The sequence below is a fragment of the Trachurus japonicus genome, chromosome 19 (assembly GCF_045865225.1).
Source record: "Trachurus japonicus isolate A0001 chromosome 19, Traja_1.0".
Classification (NCBI taxonomy): domain Eukaryota; kingdom Metazoa; phylum Chordata; class Actinopteri; order Carangiformes; family Carangidae; genus Trachurus; species Trachurus japonicus.
In genome coordinates, this window is record NC_140925.1 from 10332229 (window position 1) to 10356376 (window position 24148).

Sequence of the window (24148 nt, forward strand, 5' to 3'; positions counted from 1 at the left end):
AAAACGTCAGGCGCGCGCCTGTCGTCTTTTTAAAATGGCCTGTTTGGTTTTTGGTCATTTTCTCCAAAACCACCGGCCCGATTTCAACCAAACCTTCTGCGTTGGACTCCCCTCGGACCCCCAGATGATATATCCGAGTTTGGAGAAATTTTAATTTTTGGTCAAAGAAAAAAAACGTCAGGCGCGCGCCTGTCGTCTTTGTAAAATGGCCTGTTTGGTTTCTGGTCATTTTCTCCAAAACCACCGGCCCGATTTCAACCAAACCTTCTGCGTTGGACTCCCCTCGGACCCCCAGATGATATATCCGAGTTTGGAGAAATTTTAATTCTTGGTCAAAAAAAAAAAAACGTCAGGCGCGCGCCTGTCGTCTTTTTAAAATGGCCTGTTTGGTTTTTGGTCATTTTCTCCAAAACCACCGGCCCGATTTCAACCAAACCTTCTGCGTTGGACTCCCCTCGGACCCCCAGATGATATATCCGAGTTTGGAGAAATTTGAAGAAATTTTAATTTTTGGTCAAAAAAAAAAAACGTCAGGCGCGCGCCTGTCGTCTTTTTAAAATGGCCTGTTTGGTTTTTGGTCATTTTCTCCAAAACCACCGGCCCGATTTCAACCAAACCTTCTGCGTTGGACTCCCCTCGGACCCCCAGATGATATATCCGAGTTTGGAGAAATTTTAATTTTTGGTCAAAAAAAAAAAACGTCAGGCGCGCGCCTGTCGTCTTTGTAAAATGGCCTGTTTGGTTTCTGGTCATTTTCTCCAAAACCACCGGCCCGATTTCAACCAAACCTTCTGCGTTGGACTCCCCTCGGACCCCCTGATGATATATCCGAGTTTGGAGAAATTTTAATTCTTGGTCAAAAAAAAAAAAAAACGTCAGGCGCGCGCCTGTCGTCTTTTTAAAATGTCCTGTTTGGTTTTTGGTCATTTTCTCCAAAAACCACCAGCCCGATTTCAACCAAACCTTCTGCGTTGGACTCCCCTCGGACCCCCAGATGATATATCCGAGTTTGGAGAAATTTTTATTTTTGGTCAAAAAAAAAAAACCACAGGCGCGCGCCTGTCGTCTTTTTAAAATGGCCTGTTTGGTTTTTGGTCATTTTCTCCAAAACCACCGGCCCGATTTCAACCAAACCTTCTGCGTTGGACTCCCCTCGGACCCCCAGATGATATATCCGAGTTTGGAGAAATTTTAATTTTTGGTCAAAAAAAAAAACCACAGGCGCGCGCCTGTCGTCTTTTTAAAATGGCCTGTTTGGTTTTTGGTCATTTTCTCCAAAACCACCGGCCCGATTTCAACCAAACCTTCTGCGTTGGACTCCCCTCGGACCCCCAGATGATATATCCGAGTTTGGAGAAATTTAAATTTTTGGTCAAAAAAAAAAAACGTCAGGCGCGCACCTGTCGTCTTTGTAAAATGGCCTGTTTGGTTTCTGGTCATTTACTCCAAAACCACCGGCCCGATTTCAACCAAACCTTCTGCGTTGGACTCCCCTCGGACCCCCAGATGATATATCCGAGTTTGGAGAAATTTGAAGAAATTTTAATTTTTGGTCAAAAAAAAAAAAACGTCAGGCGCGCGCCTGTCGTCTTTTTAAAATGGCCTGTTTGGTTTTTGGTCATTTTATCCAAAACCACCGGCCCGATTTCAACCAAACCTTCTGCGTTGGACTCCCCTCGGACCCCCAGATGATATATCCGAGTTTGGAGAAATTTTAATTTTTGGTCAAAGAAAAAAAACGTCAGGCGCGCGCCTGTCGTCTTTGTAAAATGGCCTGTTTGGTTTCTGGTCATTTTCTCCAAAACCACCGGCCCGATTTCAACCAAACCTTCTGCGTTGGACTCCCCTCGGACCCCCAGATGATATATCCGAGTTTGGAGAAATTTTAATTCTTGGTCAAAAAAAAAAAAACGTCAGGCGCGCGCCTGTCGTCTTTTTAAAATGGCCTGTTTGGTTTTTGGTCATTTTCTCCAAAACCACCGGCCCGATTTCAACCAAACCTTCTGCGTTGGACTCCCCTCGGACCCCCAGATGATATATCCGAGTTTGGAGAAATTTGAAGAAATTTTAATTTTTGGTCAAAAAAAAAAAAACGTCAGGCGCGCGCCTGTCGTCTTTTTAAAATGGCCTGTTTGGTTTTTGGTCATTTTCTCCAAAACCACCGGCCCGATTTCAACCAAACCTTCTGCGTTGGACTCCCCTCGGACCCCCAGATGATATATCCGAGTTTGGAGAAATTTTAATTTTTGGTCAAAAAAAAAAAACGTCAGGCGCGCGCCTGTCGTCTTTGTAAAATGGCCTGTTTGGTTTCTGGTCATTTTCTCCAAAACCACCGGCCCGATTTCAACCAAACCTTCTGCGTTGGACTCCCCTCGGACCCCCTGATGATATATCCGAGTTTGGAGAAATTTTAATTCTTGGTCAAAAAAAAAAAAAAACGTCAGGCGCGCGCCTGTCGTCTTTTTAAAATGTCCTGTTTGGTTTTTGGTCATTTTCTCCAAAACCACCAGCCCGATTTCAACCAAACCTTCTGCGTTGGACTCCCCTCGGACCCCCAGATGATATATCCGAGTTTGGAGAAATTTTTATTTTTGGTCAAAAAAAAAAACCACAGGCGCGCGCCTGTCGTCTTTTTAAAATGGCCTGTTTGGTTTTTGGTCATTTTCTCCAAAACCACCGGCCCGATTTCAACCAAACCTTCTGCGTTGGACTCCCCTCGGACCCCCAGATGATATATCCGAGTTTGGAGAAATTTTAATTTTTGGTCAAAAAAAAAAAACCACAGGCGCGCGCCTGTCGTCTTTTTAAAATGGCCTGTTTGGTTTTTGGTCATTTTCTCCAAAACCACCGGCCCGATTTCAACCAAACCTTCTGCGTTGGACTCCCCTCGGACCCCCAGATGATATATCCGAGTTTGGAGAAATTTTAATTTTTGGTCAAAAAAAAAAAACGTCAGGCGCGCACCTGTCGTCTTTGTAAAATGGCCTGTTTGGTTTCTGGTCATTTACTCCAAAACCACCGGCCCGATTTCAACCAAACCTTCTGCGTTGGACTCCCCTCGGACCCCCAGATGATATATCCGAGTTTGGAGAAATTTGAAGAAATTTTAATTTTTGGTCAAAAAAAAAAAACGTCAGGCGCGCGCCTGTCGTCTTTTTAAAATGGCCTGTTTGGTTTTTGGTCATTTTCTCCAAAACCACCGGCCCGATTTCAACCAAACCTTCTGCGTTGGACTCCCCTCGGACCCCCAGATGATATATCCGAGTTTGGAGAAATTTTAATTTTTGGTCAAAGAAAAAAAACGTCAGGCGCGCGCCTGTCGTCTTTGTAAAATGGCCTGTTTGGTTTTGGTCATTTTCTCCAAAACCACCGGCCCGATTTCAACCAAACCTTCTGCGTTGGACTCCCCTCGGACCCCCAGATGATATATCCGAGTTTGGAGAAATTTTAATTTTTGGTCAAAAAAAAAAACGTCAGGCGCGCGCCTGTCGTCTTTGTAAAATGGCCTGTTTGGTTTTTGGTCATTTTCTCCAAAACCACCGGCCCGATTTCAACCAAACCTTCTGCGTTGGACTCTCCTCGGAACCCCAGATGATATATCCGAGTTTGGAGAAATTTAAATTTTTGTTCAAAAAAAAAAAAACACAGGCGCGCGCCTGTCGTCTTTTTAAAATGGCCTGTGTGGTTTTTGGTCATTTTCTCCAAAACCACCGGCCCGATTTCAACCAAACCTTCTGCGTTGGACTCCCCTCGGACCCCCAGATGATATATCCGAGTTTGGAGAAATTTGAAGAAATTTTAATTTTTGGTCAAAAAAAAAAAACGTCAGGCGCGCCTGTCGTCTTTTTAAAATGGCCTGTGTGGTTTTTGGTCATTTTCTCCAAAACCACCGGCCCGATTTCAACCAAACCTTCTGCGTTGGACTCCCCTCGGACCCCCAGATGATATATCCGAGTTTGGATAAATTTAAATTTTTGGTCAAAAAAAAAAAACGTCAGGCGCGCGCCTGTCGTCTTTTTAAAATGGCCTGTGTAGTTTTTGGTCATTTTCTCCAAAACCACCGGCCCGATTTCAACCAAACCTTCTGCGTTGGACTCCCCTCGGACCCCCAGATGATATATCCGAGTTTGGAGAAATTTTAATTTTTGGTCAAAAAAAAAAAACCACAGGCGCGCGCCTGTCGTCTTTTTAAAATGGCCTGTTTGGTTTTTGGTCATTTTCTCCAAAACCACCGGCCCGATTTCAACCAAACCTTCTGCGTTGGACTCCCCTCGGACCCCCAGATGATATATCCGAGTTTGGAGAAATTTGAAGAAATTTAAATTTTTGGTCAAAAAAAAAAACGTCAGGCGCGCGCCTGTCGTCTTTTTAAAATGGCCTGTTTGGTTTTTGGTCATTTTCTCCAAAACCACCGGCCCGATTTCAACCAAACCTTCTGCGTTGGACTCCCCTCGGACCCCCAGATGATATATCCGAGTTTGGAGAAATTTTAATTTTTGGTCAAAAAAAAAAAACGTCAGGCGCGCGCCTGTCGTCTTTGTAAAATGGCCTGTTTGGTTTCTGGTCATTTTCTCCAAAAACCACCGGCCCGATTTCAACCAAACCTTCTGCGTTGGACTCCCCTCGGACCCCCAGATGATATATCCGAGTTTGGAGAAATTTGAAGAAATTTTAATTTTTGGTCAAAAAAAAAAAACGTCAGGCGCGCGCCTGTCGTCTTTTTAAAATGGCCTGTTTGGTTTTTGGTCATTTTCTCCAAAACCACCGGCCCGATTTCAACCAAACCTTCTGCGTTGGACTCCCCTCGGACCCCCAGATGATATATCCGAGTTTGGAGAAATTTAAATTTTTGGTCAAAAAAAAAAAACGTCAGGCGCGCGCCTGTCGTCTTTTTAAAATGGCCTGTTTTGTTTTTGGTCATTTTCTCCAAAACCACCGGCCCGATTTCAACCAAACCTTCTGCGTTGGACTCCCCTCGGACCCCCAGATGATATATCCGAGTTTGGAGAAATTTAAATTTTTGGTCAAAAAAAAAAACGTCAGGCGCGCGCCTGTCGTCTTTTTAAAATGGCCTGTTTGGTTTTTGGTCATTTTCTCCAAAACCACCGGCCCGATTTCAACCAAACCTTCTGCGTTGGACTCCCCTCGGACCCCAGATGATATATCCGAGTTTGGAGAAATTTTAATTTTTGGTCAAAAAAAAAAAACGTCAGGCGCGCGCCTGTCGTCTTTGTAAAATGGCCTGTTTGGTTTCTGGTCATTTTCTCCAAAACCACCGGCCCGATTTCAACCAAACCTTCTGCGTTGGACTCCCCTCGGACCCCCAGATGATATATCCGAGTTTGGAGAAATTTGAAGAAATTTTAATTTTTGGTCAAAAAAAAAAAACGTCAGGCGCGCGCCTGTCGTCTTTTTAAAATGGCCTGTTTGGTTTTTGGTCATTTTCTCCAAAACCACCGGCCCGATTTCAACCAAACCTTCTGCGTTGGACTCCCCTCGGACCCCCAGATGATATATCCGAGTTTGGAGAAATTTAAATTTTTGGTCAAAAAAAAAAAACGTCAGGCGCGCGCCTGTCGTCTTTTTAAAATGGCCTGTTTGGTTTTTGGTCATTTTCTCCAAAACCACCGGCCCGATTTCAACCAAACCTTCTGCGTTGGACTCCCCTCGGACCCCCAGATGATATATCCGAGTTTGGAGAAATTTGAAGAAATTTTAATTTTTGGTCAAAAAAAAACGTCAGGCGCGCGCCTGTCGTCTTTTTAAAATGGCCTGTTTGGTTTTTGGTCATTTTCTCCAAAACCACCGGCCCGATTTCAACCAAACCTTCTGCGTTGGACTCCCCTCGGACCCCCAGATGATATATCCGAGTTTGGAGAAATTTAAATTTTTGGTCAAAAAAAAAACGTCAGGCGCGCGCCTGTCGTCTTTTTAAAATGGCCTGTTTGGTTTTTGGTCATTTTCTCCAAAACCACCGGCCCGATTTCAACCAAACCTTCTGCGTTGGACTCCCCTCGGACCCCCAGATGATATATCCGAGTTTGGAGAAATTTTAATTTTTGGTCAAAAAAAAAAAAACGTCAGGCGCGCGCCTGTCGTCTTTGTAAAATGGCCTGTTTGGTTTCTGGTCATTTTCTCCAAAACCACCGGCCCGATTTCAACCAAACCTTCTGCGTTGGACTCCCCTCGGACCCCCAGATGATATATCCGAGTTTGGAGAAATTTGAAGAAATTTTAATTTTTGGTCAAAAAAAAAAAACGTCAGGCGCGCGCCTGTCGTCTTTTTAAAATGGCCTGTTTGGTTTTTGGTCATTTTCTCCAAAACCACCGGCCCGATTTCAACCAAACCTTCTGCGTTGGACTCCCCTCGGACCCCCAATGATATATCCGAGTTTGGAGAAATTTGAAGAAATTTTAGTTTTTGGTCAAAAAAAAAATGGCCTGTTTGGTTTTTGGTCATTTTCTCCAAAACCACCGGCCCGATTTCTACCAAACCTTCTGCGTTGGACTCCCCTCGGACCCCCAGATGATATATCCGAGTTTGGAGAAATTTTAATTTTTGGTCAAAAAAAAAAAACCACAGGCGCGCGCCTGTCGTCTTTTTAAAATGGCCTGTTTGGTTTTTGGTCATTTTCTCCAAAACCACCGGCCCGATTTCAACCAAACCTTCTGCGTTGGACTCCCCTCGGACCCCCAGATGATATATCCGAGTTTTGGAGAAAATGACCAAAAACCAAACAGGCGATTTTAAAAAGACGACAGGCGCGCGGCTTACGTTTTTTTTTTTGACCAAAAATTAAAATTTCTTCAAATTTCTCCAAACTCGGATATATCATCTGGGGGTCCGAGGGGAGTCCAACGCAGAAGGTTTGGTTGAAATCGGGCCGGTGGTTTTGGAGAAAATGACCAAAAACCAAACAGGCGATTTTAAAAAGACGACAACCGCACGGCCTACGTTTTGTTTTTTTTGACCAAAAAATTTAAATTTCTCCAAACTCGGATATATCATCTGGGGGTCCGAGGGGAGTCCAACGCAGAAGGTTTGGCTGAAATCGGGCCGGTGGTTTTGGAGAAAAAGACCAAAGCCCAAACAGGCGATTTTAAAAAGACGACAGGTGCGCGGCTTATGTTTTTTTTTTTGGACCAAAAATTTAAATTTCTCCAAACTCGGATATATCATCTGGGGGTCCGAGGGGAGTCCAACGCAGAAGGTTTGGTTGAAATCGGGCCGGTGGTTTTGGAGAAAATGACCAAAACCCAAACAGGCGATTTTAAAAAGACGACAGGCGCGCGGCTTACTGTTTTTTTTTTGACCAAAAATTAAAATTTCTTCAAATTTCTCCAAACTCGGATATATCATCTGGGGGTCCGAGGGGAGTCCAACGCAGAAGGTTTGGTTGAAATCGGGCCGGTGGTTTTGGAGAAAATGACCAAAACCCAAACAGGCGATTTTAAAAAGACGACAGGCGCGCGGCTTACGTTTCTTTTTTTTTTTACCAAAAATTAAAATTTCTCCAAACTCTGATATATCATCTGTTGGTCCGAGGGGAGCCCAACGCAGAAGGTTTGGTTGAAATCGGGCCGGTGGTTTTGGAGAAAATGACCAAAAACCAAACTGGCGATTTTAAAAAGACGACAACCGCACGGCCTACGTTTTTTTTTTTTTTGACCAAAAATTAAAATTTCTCCAAACTCGGATATATCATCTTGGGGTCCGAGGGGAGTCCAACGCAGAAGGTTTGGTTGAAATCGGGCCGGTGGTTTTGGAGAAAAAGACCAAAGCCCAAACAGGCGATTTTAAAAAGACGACAGGTGCGCGGCTTACGTTTTTTTTTTTTGGACCAAAAATTAAAATTTCTCCAAACTCGGATATATCATCTGGGGTCCGAGGGGAGTCCAACGCAGAAGGTTTGGTTGAAATCGGGCCGGTGGTTTTGGAGAAAAAGACCAAAAACCAAACAGGCGATTTTAAAAAGACGACAGGCGCGCGGCTTACTTTTTTTTTTTTTTTTTTAACCAAAAATTTAAAATTTCTTCAAATTTCTCCAAACTCGGATATATCATCTGGGGGTCCGAGGGGAGTCCAACGCAGAAGGTTTGGTTGAAATCGGGCCGGTGGTTTTGGAGAAAAACCAAAAACCAAACAGGCCATTTTAAAAAGACGACAGCCGCGCACCTTACGTTTTTTTTTTTTTGACCAAAAATTTAAATTTCTCCAACCTCGGATATATCATCTGGGGGTCCGAGGGGAGTCCAACGCAGAAGGTTTGGCTGAAATCGGGCCGGTGGTTTTGGAGAAAAAGACCAAAGCCCAAACAGGCGATTTTAAAAAGACGACAGGTGCGCGGCTTATGTTTTTTTTTTGGACCAAAAATTTAAATTTCTCCAAACTCGGATATATCATCTGGGGGTCCGAGGGGAGTCCAACGCAGAAGGTTTGGTTGAAATCGGGCCGGTGGTTTTGGAGAAAATGACCAAAACCCAAACAGGCGATTTTAAAAAGACGACAGGCGCGCGGCTTACTGTTTTTTTTTTGACCAAAAATTAAAATTTCTTCAAATTTCTCCAAACTCGGATATATCATCTGGGGGTCCGAGGGGAGTCCAACGCAGAAGGTTTGGTTGAAATCGGGCCGGTGGTTTTGGAGAAAATGACCAAAACCCAAACAGGCGATTTTAAAAAGACGACAGGCGCGCGGCTTACGTTTTTTTTTTTTTTTTACCAAAAATTTAAATTTCTCCAAACTCTGATATATCATCTGTTGGTCCGAGGGGAGTCCAACGCAGAAGGTTTGGTTGAAATCGGGCCGGTGGTTTTGGAGAAAATGACCAAAAACCAAACTGGCGATTTTAAAAAGACGACAACCGCACGGCCTACGTTTTTTTTTTTTTTGACCAAAAATTAAAATTTCTCCAAACTCGGATATATCATCTTGGGGTCCGAGGGGAGTCCAACGCAGAAGGTTTGGTTGAAATCGGGCCGGTGGTTTTGGAGAAAAAGACCAAAGCCCAAACAGGCGATTTTAAAAAGACGACAGGTGCGCGGCTTACGTTTTTTTTTTTTGGACCAAAAATTAAAATTTCTCCAAACTCGGATATATCATCTGGGGGTCCGAGGGGAGTCCAACGCAGAAGGTTTGGTTGAAATCGGGCCGGTGGTTTTGGAGAAAAAGACCAAAAACCAAACAGGCGATTTTAAAAAGACGACAGGCGCGCGGCTTACGTTTTTTTTTTTTTTTTTTGACCAAAAATTAAAATTTCTTCAAATTTCTCCAAACTCGGATATATCATCTGGGGGTCCGAGGGGAGTCCAACGCAGAAGGTTTGGTTGAAATCGGGCCGGTGGTTTTGGAGAAAAAACAAAAACCAAACAGGCCATTTTAAAAAGACGACAGCCGCGCACCTTACGTTTTTTTTTTTTGACCAAAAATTTAAATTTCTCCAAACTCGGATATATCATCTGGGGGTCCGAGGGGAGTCCAACGCAGAAGGTTTGGTTGAAATCGGGCCGGTGGTTTTGGAGAAAATGACCAAAACCCAAACAGGCGATTTTAAAAAGACGACAGGCGCGCGGCTTACTGTTTTTTTTTTGACCAAAAATTAAAATTTCTTCAAATTTCTCCAAACTCGGATATATCATCTGGGGGTCCGAGGGGAGTCCAACGCAGAAGGTTTGGTTGAAATCGGGCCAGTGGTTTTGGAGAAAAAGACCAAAAACCAAACAGGCGATTTTAAAAAGACGACAGGCGCGCGGCTTACGTTTTTTTTTTTTTTACCAAAAATTAAAATTTCTTCAAATTTCTCCAAACTCGGATATATCATCTGGGGGTCCGAGGGGAGTCCAACGCAGAAGGTTTGGTTGAAATCGGGCCGGTGGTTTTGGAGAAAAAGACCAAAACCCAAACAGGCGATTTTAAAAAGACGACAGGCGCGCGCGGCTTACGTTTTTTTTTTTTTGACCAAAAATTACAATTTCTTCAAATTTCTCCATACTCGGATATATCATCTGGGGGTCCGAGGGGAGTCCAACGCAGAAGGTTTGGTTGAAATCGGGCCGGTGGTTTTGGAGAAAAAGACCAAAACCCAAACAGGCGATTCACACACATTCATTTGTGCTTTTTTTTCTCACATTCACATACCATGACAACCTGTCAACCTCGCCTTGTGTAATAACCAACTTGAAACATGTAGACGTTTGTTAAATTATTTATTTATTTATTAAGTATATTTTAAAGAAATTTTAAAACGTGAAATACCCAAACATGTATTTTTTCATGACATTTACATCAGACGTCTTGAATTAGTTCAATATGTCCTACTTTGCATAAATATAAAATATAGAATGTTAAATAAATAAACAAATAAAATAAAATCAATAAAACAGCATACATGATTGTCGATTTTTTCTATTATGGTAAATGTTTTGAGTTACTGGTTATTGGCATTTTGTTAATTTTGGGTGATGCTATAAAACATGAGGTTATTTATGTCAGACCAGCATGCACCTGGGTGATTTATTTTTATTTATTTTTTTTTTTACCAGAACCAACTTGTTTGGAAATCAAAATCAAAATGCAATGATTAATTTGAATAAGGTATTCACCTGAGTTAACCACTATCTGATTTTCAGTCACAGAAAAAGGAAGCAAACTATATCTTGATGACATCTTCACTGTATCAGTATTACTCATTTTGTGTCCCTTTGTCAAGAGTCTTTTCTTTGAAATAGTTTGATTATTTTACTGTTGTGTAGTTGTTTCCATGTTTTCAGCTCCAGGATGTAGTCGTGGTTGGAAATGAAAATAACTTTGGTTTTGTCTTTCCTTTCAAAGTAGTAGTTGGAGTATTTCTTGTAGTCCTCCGTAATGAATCCATATGCACTTACCTGAGAACAGGAATAGTTAGAGAATAATGAATTTGCATATCTTATAATTAAGATGTTTTGACTTTTGACCAAGAGACATCTTCAGTATAGACTCAGAGGAATAATGTCAAAGCAAACCCTTCACAGCCTCATCCCATCTTTTAGCCCATTTTCTGAGCTTCTTTCGTTACTCTTTATTGTAATATGTACCTTTTATTATGGGTTTTATCTCAAAGGCAGACAAGTTTAAATAGCATTAACTTACTGTGTCACAGGTGTGTAGAGCCAAGAAAAGAGTGAATGCCCCATTGGTCGGTCTGACGAATGGCCAGAAGGAGCCATTCAGATTAGGAGACAGTAAGAACCTGTGGACGATAATGTGTTTTATATGCATGCGAAAAAACAACATATAGGCTAGTCTTCAAGATGATCATAAAGTTGAGTTTTAATTTTTTAGATTTGAGATTACAGTGGAAACCGCTTATAGTGATCACGGATACAGTAATCAACCGCTTATATAGATCAAAAGGCTTGGGACGGAATCATTTCTATACAAGTGCTGTTTAAATAATTCGTTTATAGTGATCAAGAAATCCGCTTATAGTGCTCATTTTTGGTCATTTTATGGATGAAAAACAATTTAAAAACTACGTGTAGCCTATTTATTTTATTTTCGGCGGTGTCCCTTTAACGTGCACTGCTGCAGCAGCCTGCACATGTCGCCGCGCTGTGTTGTTGTGCTGTGTGTTGTTGTGCTGTGTGCGTCAGCTGGCTGACTGAGGCACATGACTGTGGGTGCAGCGCGGCTGTTTGTGTTGTCTGTTAAAACATGGATGAATGAAACCTATCAACTTTATATCGACCGGAATAGATTTTGGGCTTTTGGCTCGTTCCGTTCATCTCCGCATAGCGCTCTGTCCGTTGTTGGCGGAGAGAGAGAGAGAGAGAGAGAGAGAGAGAGAGAGACAGAGAGGAGCGCGCACTGCATGACAGCAGCGCGCGGTAAAGTGAAACTGACAGTGACATATTGCCTGTTCATTCACGAAAACCATCCTGAAACACTCTCAGTCAAACAAGGTGGGGAATGAGAAACTGCGGCGCTACTGTAGCCTATAGTAGTTCGCTAATTTTAAAAACAGCGCCCGCGGATCTGTACTGAGACGTGTCACGTGAGTTACTGTAAATGATGCTGTGTGGAAAACCAGCTGTGGTCTGTGATCAAGGTGCAGACGGGTGAGTTTGGAGCTGACGAAATGATCGCGCTGCTGACAGCCGTTTCGTTACATTTTTCTCATTGAAAAACTATACAAATGGCATTTAGATGATGTTCTGCATAAAAAAATAAGTGAAATAATAAACATTCGGTTTTAGTAATCAACCGCTTATAGTGATCAAATTTACTCTGGACCAACGTGATCACTATAAGCGGATTCCACTGTATTTTTGTTTCTTCTTGGCAAGAAAATTTTGTCTGCATGTTTGCTTGAAAGGTTTTGTCATTATTATTATACTAAACAAATGAAAAGTTTGAGTACAGCTTGTTAAAAGAGTTTAACCTGAGACAGTAAAAACCTGTAGGTGATGGTTCAATATAAAATCAACTTAATGTATTAAAATGTGTCCAAAATGACCTTAATGTTTAGAATTTTGGTTTTAATACTGTTGATTGTGGCATTTTAATGAATACATCTATTACTGTGGGTTTTTTCTGTCGGTGAGGTAAGATATCACTTTACGCAGACGACTCACAACTGTATGGTTTCACCAGTGGTTTCTAGAAATAGTCTAGAAATAATCAATCAAAAAACCCATCGTTTTAATTTGACACTCAACTGAATCTTTTACTATTGGTTTCATTGCCATACATATACTTTTGCCGTTGTTGCTATTGTTTATCATTATTCTTTTTTTGGGTTGAATTTTTGTGTCCTGTGAGATATTTTGGCTGTTACGCTGGGGTCCGCCCGCTATTCAGACATCCCGCTATTCCGACATGTCACTATTTAGACATCCCGCTATTACGACATCCCTCTATCTAGACATGCCGGTAGTCCGACACTTTTTGATACCGCTATTCCGACACGTCTTTTTTATTTTTATTTTATTTTTATTTTTTTACAGCTGCGATACCCAGGCGCGTCTCTCTCTCTCTCTTTTCTTTTCAGCATGTCTATCACTGGTTTGATGAGGGAGTGATGTTCTTAATCTCAACAACTCAACTATCAAGTCACAAACAAAACTGACACACATGATAAACAAACAGAACTATGCTGCAGTTTGTTTGTCAAGTTAACCTGTCACCTTCAGCACCACGGACAGCGCCGGGGATGAGCCCGCGGAGCTGCAGCTGTGAGCGTCTGGGCTCTGGGCTTAGGGCCTGGGGCCTTATTTATCAAAACTGTAAGTAAGCAGTGTAAAACTGCTGCTACTAAATGTTTTGCTTAGGCCTACGGTGAAAAGACATCCCAAAATATTTACACCTTTTTCAGATCTATCAAACTGTGCGTGCACAACTCTGCACCTCAACTTTGATAACTGGATCCAAGAATGGTGCGCAGTTGCGCACGTGAACACACCTCCGTCCCGGAATGCCTAGACAACCATATGGTCAGCACGTGCATATTAATTAGCCATGTGCTCTGTGGAGCGACAACAAAGTGACAACGAAGACAACGGGCGGAGGGAGGGGAGAGAAAGCTAGATACATGGCATCGGGCAATAAATCAGGCAAAAACCTCCCAAATCTCAACAAAAGGGAGCAGAAAAAAGAATAATCTCATGTAATCTGCCCCTTTATTCCAGACAATCTTTTTTTCTTCTTTTACCTATGTTAAAACGATGTAAAGCAGCAGGATAAACTCAGGTGACAGAATAATAACAGTCTCAGTAGCTGCAGATCAGTGTGCGCTGCTGTGTGCTGTGTGTTTTTAAACTTGGAGGGTTTGTTTTTTCTTCTCTAATAGGCCTATATATTTGTGTATGAGAAACAGTGTCTCAGATGAAAAAATAAAAATAAATCAGAAGGACACGTCTGACTATAACGTAATCAATCAATGTCGGAAAAGCGGAATGTTTGAAAAATAGTAAAGTGCCGCTACTCCGACAATGAAAAAAAAAAATGTCGGAATAGTGGGATGCTTAAAAAATAATGTTAATGCCGCTATTCCGACAATTAGAAGTCAATGTCGAAATAGCGGCATGTCTGAATAGCAGCATGTAACCGTTACGCTACATGAAAAGTTTCATCATTATTATAATAAACCACATCAAGTAAAAAGTTTGAGTGTGACCTGTTTCGCACATATCTGAGGAAATCCTGGTGCACGACATAGAAACGACTCTCATTGTACTGCCCGGCATAGTACGTCCTCGGCCTGGGGGAGGGGATACAAAATCTGATGTGATTATGTCATATTTACAAGCACTGAACTGTACACTGGCCACCACTGACTGATAAAACATGTGCAGCACAATACGGAGAGTCGGAGACATAATTCAGGACTGCACTGGACTGTATGTTTCTGTGTGTGTTAGTATGTACTTACCGCTTATTTTTGTATTCTCCAACCTTAACCTGTTCTCCTTTCAGAAGACCATGGAGCCAGCGAAAATCCCTTAACCCCTCAGGAATCAACACATGCTTTATACCCTGCCGAAAGGTTGAAGGAGGACAGAGATGAGTGTATGTTTGGAGCATGTTTTGACTCTCACAGTATTAACACCTTTGGTGTTTGAGTTTCAGGACCTGGTAATAAGGAGCAGAGTTGAATCCATACTTCTTGAGCCAAAACACAGATGCACTGAGGGAGTGGGCTGTGTGGACGTACACTGACGTTTTGGTTCCTACGTCCTCCTCGTAACCTTTGATGAGGGCACCATTGACCCTGCCACACAAACACATCCACAAGTCTTCAATAAATAAATACACTGGGATTAAAGAAATACAATCTACAATTAACTCATTGAGTGCCATTGACGTCTATGGACGTCAATCAAAATCCAACGCTTGAGTGCCATTGACGTCCATAGACGTCAAATGCACTTTTCTGCGGCTGGTAAATGGGGACGCTCTCGCGCACACTGTGAGTAATTTTGGGGCTTCTGGGATGTGTAGAACGAAGAAGACTGTAGATCAGAGCAAGAAGTGAAGAAGGAGGAGAAGACGAGTGCGATCGGTACAGAGATAAAAAAAAGTCGGAAAAAGTTTCTATTTCTAGAGAAAAACGACGGGCAGAGCCTGGAACAAGTGTAACGTGGAGCTGGAGGAAGCTTAGCCACGGTGCTATTAGCATAGCTCCAGCATGAAGTGATCAGAGGAGGCAGGAAAGGTAAACTCATCTAGATGATCAGCACCGAAATGCCGAAGCGGAGGCGGATCGCGGAGTCAGTTTCACCAGTTGCTGTAAACCGACGTGACGACGAACCGAGAGATCAGCGCGGTGCGTCGCTGCCGCGGCCGCGTCCAGCACAGAGGCTGAAGACGCCACGACGTCTCCCTCTCTACTTCAGAGACGATTCAGCAGGAGGAGAAGGAGGGGAGGAGAGGGGAGGGGAGGAGAGGGGAGGGGAGGGGGGCCTAGGAGAGGCTGAGGGGGGGCTGAGGGGGCAGCAACCGCTCGTACTTGTTGTATTTTAGTTGTTGTTGTTATGTTTTGTGTGTGTGTGTGTGTGTGTGTGTGTGTGTGGGGGGGGGGGGGGTGGAGGAGGGTAAAAAAAAAACACGTGAAATGAAATTTTCAGATGTCTTACATGTTTTTGAAGCCAAAATTAAAACGGATAAATCACTGTTTTTCTTGAGATACTCTCTTTCACAAAAATGCATTTTTCTCAGCTTTCTAGAAAAAAAGTGGTCTTTTTGGTGCAACCAGGCTCTATTCAACTTAAGATAAATTAAGAATGGAACAAGGTACAAACAAATGGTTTTTTCCCTAGTTATATAGAGAGTCTCCTCTTTCCTTTGAGCTGTTTGGTGTTTTCAGAGTCATAGTACAAAATACTCTCTGGGTCTTGACATATTACTCAGAATGCCCCAAAACGCTGGCACCTGGCACTGACCATTTTATAAAAGGTCTGGCACTCAATGAGTTAAAACAAAATTAAAAATTTGTTGTAGGTTCCCTTTTTTCTCAAGGGTTTGCGTCCTGGTAAATAGGCTACAGTGTTGGAGCCGTTTTTTGTTGTTTTCATGTGTATGTGTATGTTTATTTTGGTGTAATGGCATGGTAGGTGGTGTGTGTGATGTCACTGAGCCTTTTGTTTGTTTCATGCATACAAGTTATTGGTTTAATGTAGGTCTGTGTATAGATTGGTGAAGGCAATTGGTTAACCAACTTGGAGATTGCAAATACAGTAAATGTATTAACTGTACAGACGTCTAATGAGTTTCTCTCATTCAATGGACCCCCCACACAGAGGACGATGCGTCAACTGACTACAGGTGTATAGCAGCCCCTCAGCGGCTTGTAGGTTTTGTTAAAATCGAGTCATTAGTACAAACTGCTTCGAACAACTGTCCCTTGGTGGCTGTTCGCCGCCATGGTTTCCGTGGTCTCCATCTTTCTTACCGGAAAACATAATCATGGGAATCAATCTCTTTTCCCATTTTAGAGCCATTGAGGATCCCCCCATTGCCCACCACAGCACAGTGCACACAGCCATCACCACCTGGCTTTGGGGAGAGTAGAGGCTCCTTTGGCTTTGGGATCAGCTTCACTGAAGGCATCACATCTGCAAAACAAGAAACCCATGACTTGACGACCATGCAAGAGTTAAAGCAGAAGTAAGCAATCTGGTTGTTTTGGCTAACTTCTTGTCAGCAGATGGAGTTAGCAGTCCCCGCCCTCGTCCCTACGTCACCACATTCACGCGCATCCTTTGGCTGCACACACAGAGAGGACCGCCCCTTTATGCTGCTCTCTCTCCTCATTGGATAAAGGTTGTAGGATACAAGGAAAAAAATATTGAATATCAAAACACCCACCGTGGTACTTGTACTCCATAAAACCAAAGGGATTGTTAAAATGTGAAAGTCGGTTCCACTCGTTCATGTTGATGTTGTCTTTGTGTAGAAACAAGCGAATGTTTGGGAGGAAAGCCTTCTTGAAGCTCTCATCCTGAGAGTTTCGCAGAGACTCAGCACAAGTCTGAAAAAATAGGATAAAATATCAGATAATAAAAAGTGTACAAAGGAAAAGAACATGTCATTTAGTCTGACTGAGTAAACAGCAGATTTCAGTGATAACAGGTGACTAAGCTTGAAGTCTATTGTTAACCACTCGAATGGAAATAACTGATTGTGATTAAAAGCAGTGATACTGACTGGGAAAGCATTGAAAGCAAAAGTTCATAAATAATCCATGCAGGTCACACCAAAGCCAAGGTACAGTACACATCCGTACAAAGGTATCATCAGCCATGTTTACCCAGCCTTACAAATGTTTTTTTTAAGATACTTACTGTCTGTCTAGGTGGGGCGTCCTGGTTATAGACGTCGTCGAAGTCCCACTGAGGATACCTCTTGAATGATTTTCTGTAGAGAATAGGCATGGGGGCCTCACCTTCAATTGGAAATTCACTGAAAAAAAAGGAAAAATGGCGTCTGTTGGATCTGTTTTAGTGTCTTTGATTGCTTTAAAGGTACACTGTGTAGGAATTACTTCCACCTAGCGTTGCGGTTGTATATCGCAAGCAACTCAATCATATTTTTCATGCTGCATTCACGTGAAATTGGGCAGACGGCAGACGGACGACAGCCGCTGCACGTACTGGCATAAACAAGCCTCTATGTCGACTCGACTATAGATTATGGCAATGGGTCAATTTGCCAAAATGTTTAATCTTGCAAAGTTCCTCTTTAAAATCTTCAGTTTAAATAAAGGTAAAAAAGAAAGAAAAAAACCCAGTTAAGAAGCATAGTAAACTGCATTGATTGACAGGCGTAAGTTCACATCCATGTGCAATATATCCACAGTAGCCTACAGCCTGTTACAGTTCAGCTCGGTAAGTATGGGCATCTGGAATTAATTTGAGTATTATGCACAAGTTAGTTTGTCGCTATGTCTGCGAACCTTGCTCCTTAAAGTTTCAAAGCTGCTGTCATTTAAAAACACACAGTGCCGTTACTTTCTGTGCAGTTACTTTTCGTGCCACATGCTTTCTGTTGGTAAGCTAACTAAAAGACTAATGTGTGAATTTGTATCAAATCATCGGTGCTACCCGAATGGATACTTAACTTAATTGCAAAAACGTCAATTAAAAAGTAGAGCACAGCTCTTGGGTAGTTTGTAAAGTTTTATCTGATAAATTAGCATTTGTTAGCACTAGCATTAGCTTTGTTTTCCTGTGGTCTTTTGACAGTCAGAAGATTAATGGACAATGGGACAATGTAGGCCTACATTAATAAATCATTGTAAAAAAAACAAATGATGCACCCGAGTTAGCTAAAAAAGATAGTTTTCATCAATTTAGCTAAACAATTTTGTGCAGAGTCCCCCATTTGGGGGACTTGAAGACATGCATAACAATAACAGAGCCCCCAGTGCACTGATTATGAAAGAATGTGGTCATATTAGGCTATATGTCAAATTAAACAGCAGAAGCTGGGCTACAACGTGTAAAAACCATGTTTATATGACCCAAACACAGCCCAAACACTACTCAAACAAACAACTAGACATCAAACTTCATAAAGCACCTCTGTGTGGACCCAGTCGCCACATTTCTGGCTCGTATACTACTGTACATTATGCAAAACACATCAGCGACCTCTCATCTGAACGTAAACATCGGGGCGTCCCCCAGCAACAGCAGCTAGCAGCAGCAGCTAGCAGCAGCACGGCAGAGGGAGAAGACAACAACCAGCAAAGTTGAGCAAACACAAACGCTGCGTGGCCAAAACATGGTCGTACATTTGCTCTTACCTTTGCTGTTTTGCCGTGAAAAGGTTGTGTTATGGGTAAATCCACAATATTTCCAGTTGAACTCTGCCTAGTGTTTACATCTGAATCAGCCGGACCGAAATACGACGGCTCTAGGACCCTACACGGAGCGCACACAACCCCACGTTGGCCTGCACGTGGATCTGCTGATCTGACTGGTTCATGGCTGGCACATGGCTGCCAGTGCGGCCAATCACATCGACCTGGGTCTAGCGTCATTCCTCTCTCTCTATTGGTTAAAATGAGCCGCCACTCACTCGAATCGACCAATGCGCTGCAGAGATAGAGGCTGAAAGCCAAACCCACCCAAATAAGCTGCAGAGTGCAGCAGGGCGCAGAGACACTGAATCCACTATTGGCGCATTTCCACTAGCACGGCTCGGCTCGATACGGCTCGGCACGGCACGGCTCGGCTCGGTTTGGTTGTGTTTCCATTACAACTGAGTATCACTAGTGCCGCCGTGACGTCATTTACACGGCGCCGAGCAACGCTCTAAACTCTGTAAATATATAACTTTAGCAACATTTGAAACATTTTCAGGCGAGAAAGTAGTCGTTTAGATCCCCAACGTGTTGAAAAACTGACAAAATACCAGCTGTTTACAATTTTGTTTCAACGAAGTCGGCGTTACTAAAGCTAGCCGTAGTGAGCAACGCACTTCCGGTTATTTTCACAAAATAAAACACCTGTTGCCTTTTATCATAAGGAAAGCCATTACGATAGAACTGGTGCTTTTACTTTGTAAACAGGAAGTGAACCTACCCTCGCTGTAGCTAGCTTTAAACCGCCGTTTTGACTGCTCTCGTCCCCATAACGGCATTTAATTTTCAATATGTGAGTCTTGCCAGCTCCGAGATCGGCCTGGTTCATTGTAAAACATTTATTTATTGATGTAAATGTGGTGTTTTCTGTGCGTACAGAACCCAAGGCAGTGCTGCTCTTTCTAACCACAAACAAACTGCTGCTACAGCCACAATTGTTAGATTTAATCAATGAGACCAACATTTAAGAGTTTAACCAGCCGGTGGTAAACCTCTAAAAAGCCATCGGGGAAGTTAATTAGCGGTCTGTTCTCCTCGGGGTGACGGTGTAGGCTGGCCGGCGGAGCACGTCAGGAGCCGGGCTGCTGCCTCTGTGATGTCGCGGTCGCTGCTCGGACCTGGAGCTTCACTTCTCCGAAAAACATCGGGGCAAACTTCTAAACAGCCGTCGTTTGGATAAACTAACCGCACATGGGGATCTAAACAGTTACTTTCTCGCATGAAAAAATATTAAAACTTAATAAAGTCACGTAATAACAGAGCCAGTCTAAATATTAGAAATTCTCTGGTAATAACAGCTTCAGCAGGAACATTTCTGTTGTCGGTCGTCGAGTGGTTATGACGCTTCCAGTGACGACACTCATCGGCCAATCAGTGGAAGGCAGTCGGCTGACGTCACGTTTTAGTAACGCTTCGGCTCGCTTGGAACCAGGGCTGAGGTGATACCAAAACTGTACCCGGTTGCAGGTACTGCGTGCTAGTGGAAACACGCAATAGCGCGCCGAGCCGTGCCGTACCGAGCCGAACCGTGCTAGTGGAAATGCGCCATATGTTCATAGACGTCGGAACTAGGGGTGCGGGGGGTGCGGCCGCACCCCCTCCCATCCGCCCCTCCCGCACTCCACCAGCCTCCCTATATCCACAGAATTAGCTTTAAAAAAATAATAATAATAAAATCTGAAAAAAACTGAATTTGTCTGACTTACACTTATCTCATATAAGGCAGATCTATGCTTTTGATGTGATATGCAGCCTGCCTGGCTCCATACAGCAGCCTGGCATCTGGCGTATGGAGTCAGGCTGCTGTAGCGCTCCACTCCCTCCATTTCAGTCGAAAACGCTGTAGTACATACTCCAGGCCTGTGTGGAGCGTGTGTGGCGCTGTAGCGCTGCCACACAGAAACATCAACAACAGAGAAGAAGACAGAAAGCTTCCCCGCAGTATTCAAACTCCAGACATTAGAAGTGGATAAAATGTTGACTGGGAGTCGTGTCAGTGCAAATATGACGGTCGATAATGATTCAACGGGCGAGATTCAGCTGCAGTGTCCGAGGGACCGAGTTAGTTAGACGCTGTTGTTAAGTTACGTCCATAGACTGTTGCTAGGCTACACAGCGGTGTGTCTCGGTACAGGTAGAGCGGTGGGGATATGACATCATCGTTTCAGAAAAGATCCGTTTTGGGTGTTTTCGGACCACAAATGTGCAATGCTTCAAAAAGAAAAGTCCAGGTGCTTCAGCTGGCCTTTGAGAGAGACTGGACCCGGAAATGTCCAACCCAGTGGAAAGACGCTGTTCTTTAATGGCCACACTCGCTGCATACAACTCTTCTAAAGGTAACGCTAAGCCTCATTTAATGCATTTTGCCCGCCGTGGCATTGTTTATATCGTTTAGGCTATATCTTAAAGCTGAGTGTGGTTTTTTCCTGTCAGAATGTATGCTGCATCTGGCTGTGTGGTCTAGTAGCTTCAGTTGTTTCAGTGATGCGCAATGGCTGCGTGCGTGCGTGCGTAAAAGAGAGATGGCACACTGTGTGTGCGTGTATGTGTGTGAGTGAACGAGGGAGCGGGGGGTAATTTTCAGACAACGTCCGACTCTCCTAACAAAAATCCCGCACCCCCTCTCAGAAAATAGTTCCGACGTCCATGACTATGTTAGTTATTTACAATCGGTTCCAGTAGATTTATTTTCAGTTAGTTTATCCAAATTGTGTGAAAATAAAGATTAAACAATAGTTTATAGTAGCAGGTGGTTCCAAGCTGTGCCAAAAATGGACATTTTGGAAAGTTCGCCTGGATATTTTGTAGTAAAATCTCAATAATTTTGTCCTGCTTCAATTAATCAGAATCAACCACTGCAGAGACAATGTTCACATGTTGTACAATGATTTTATAGAGAGTTTGAGCTTCATCAGCATTATTCTAAAGGACACTCATCAAAAATATGATTTTTTTTTAGGCAAATATTAATTTTATTTTATTTTTTCTGTGTGTCATCTTCATTTACTCTTCACCAGTAACAGATATACTGAAATTTACACATTTCAGCAATTCCTCATTTTTTTCCCTTTACTATGACACCAAAAGTATTCAAATAGACCTTGTGGTTGCAGAGATATACTCATTTTATTATGGATATGCAATTTTCGAGAAAAGGCCTAAAAAATAGGCCTGATTTTATGTAGGGTAGCCTATCGAGTTAATTTTGTTGTGGTGATAGGGAACTTTCAGGACGTTGGTTGCTCGTGTTGATGTGGTGACTATAGCAGCCTAACTATAAATGTTCATTGTGGCAAGACCAAACGAGTTAGCCTACTGAAAGTGATGCATGTGGTCAGCCACAATTGTTCCAGATTGAGATTTCCTGTTAAAGGAGCCGTATGTGGGACTGTGGCAAAAAAAACTGGTGCAGTCAGCTCACTATCTGAACACTGTCACCTCCTTTCCACGCAGTATGATCGGTTGTTGTGTCTATTTGCCAGGAGAAAGCTCAGAAAAATCACTCCGAAAAAAAATTACGTCGCATTTTTGCTGCGTAACATTCATGGTCTGCTGTGTGAAAGGACCCATGATGAAAAAAACCAGAGTCGAAAGAAAAAGAAAAAAGACTGACAGCGAATTACTCGCACAAAAAATACATTCCCAGTTGTGTAAGGGCCTTAACTCACACAGTCTGTATGCCCTCAGAAACATGACAACGTACAGTAGAAGTAGAACAAAATGAACCGATATAAAGCTGTATACATGCACTGGGAAAACCTGATTATTGTGCAAGAATCTAGGTGTGTGTCCAGGAGAAAATTTGGCACGCTCCGACATCTTTCATCAATCTTTTATGCAGCCTGGTTCGAGGCAACAGGCCAAAACACAAAATCAAAATATGTGTGCTGCAATTTTTTTTTTAAATGCAAATATTTTGGCTGTACTATGATCAGTATTTCAAAATAATATGATGAAGGCCTGTACATACTCCGCAAAGAACAAAGAAATTTGTTCTCACTCCCACGGCTGCAAGAAAAGAATGATGTCATTCTTTGAATATGAATAAACTGATGAATAAACTTCTACTTTGTTTAATATGAATAAAACCAAAGTGGAGCCATCACAAGACTGTTTTTATATTTAATTTTCAGCCGATTGCATTTAAATAAAATAAAATAAAGTACCCTAAATTAAAATAAAATAAAATAAAACAAAACAAAACACTGAACAACATCTAACCACTTCCTCAAAGGCAAAATGAAAAGACGACCGCACCACCACAACTTTGATAAAATGAACAAATTTCTCAGTCTCTGCTGACATATTGGGTAATTTATGTATGACTACATAAACGACATCCTATCAAAAACACACAATCTTAACAGTTAAACACACACACAGTATGGCACCTACATACTGTATGTGCAGTCTCTCCTCCGTCTTTCACGCTCTCTCTCTCTCTGGCAGCGGAAACACTGATGTAAAGATGTAGATCTTATCTAAGTTTAGAGAAACTGTTTTTGCATGTGTTTTTTTCTGTTCCTCTTCTCGTGGAGAAGGGAAACGATTGCAGAGCTTTATTTACAAAACAAATTTCAATAGTTTTGAATAAACACAAAGTAAGCGTGCTGATTGGACATGTATAATTGGCGTTGAATTAACACAACACTGTACAGTAGGTTGCTGCCAAAGCAAAAACTATGCAGTGTGCAGCCATTTGAATTAATTACTCTTTCCAGCGGCGTTTAGCTTCGTCACTGGTTTCGTTGCCTGCAGAGAAAGCTAAAAATAGCGGGCAGGAAAATGTAACGGTGTCAGTGCTGCTAAATTGGAAATGTGACAGAAGATGCAACATTCAAGCGCTGGCAAGTCACTTTAAGAGACTTTGATAAAAAAAAAAAAAGTACTAGGCTTGGAAACATGCTGCTCTAAAATACAAATCCAACTTACCTGATGCTTTCTGATAAATATTCCCTTGAGAAATAATAGAGCACACTGCAGACAAAAACCGATCCTATCAACATGATCCTGTAGTTTTTGACTGCCATCCCTTTGCTGTTCTAAGAGAAAAAGACACGTTTTTTTGCTTATCTTTTCTACCTTTGTATCACTTTGTTGTGTAAGTGCTGCTGAGGCAGGAAACCCACCTTCATGACCTTATTGACTGGGCGTTACAAATTACAGAACAGCTTCCTCATAAGATGGAGAAGAAAAAAAAAAACACATAGCGGGGATGTTATGGCAACACTGCAGTGACTTTTCTAGGTGTTGCACATACAGTCACATCTTTTCTTTTCTTTTTCTTTTTTTCATTATTCATTTTG

General features: G+C 42.5%; 1 protein-coding gene across 1 annotated transcript; it reads right to left on the bottom strand.

Moving 5' to 3' along the window:
• Positions 1–10424: 10424 nt before the first annotated feature.
• LOC146967431 (alpha-N-acetylgalactosaminide alpha-2,6-sialyltransferase 1-like) lies at positions 10425–23869 on the bottom strand. Its single transcript, XM_085761516.1, has 9 exons — positions 23775–23869; positions 17320–17437; positions 16844–17006; positions 16428–16590; positions 14609–14747; positions 14409–14512; positions 14154–14237; positions 11129–11228; positions 10425–10884 (listed from the first exon to the last, which is right to left on the bottom strand). Exons 1-9 carry the CDS (start codon positions 23846–23848, stop codon positions 10705–10707), a joined length of 1125 nt encoding a protein of 374 aa, XP_085617642.1. The 5' UTR covers positions 23849–23869; the 3' UTR covers positions 10425–10704.
• Between the last annotated feature and the right edge of the window lie 279 nt (positions 23870–24148).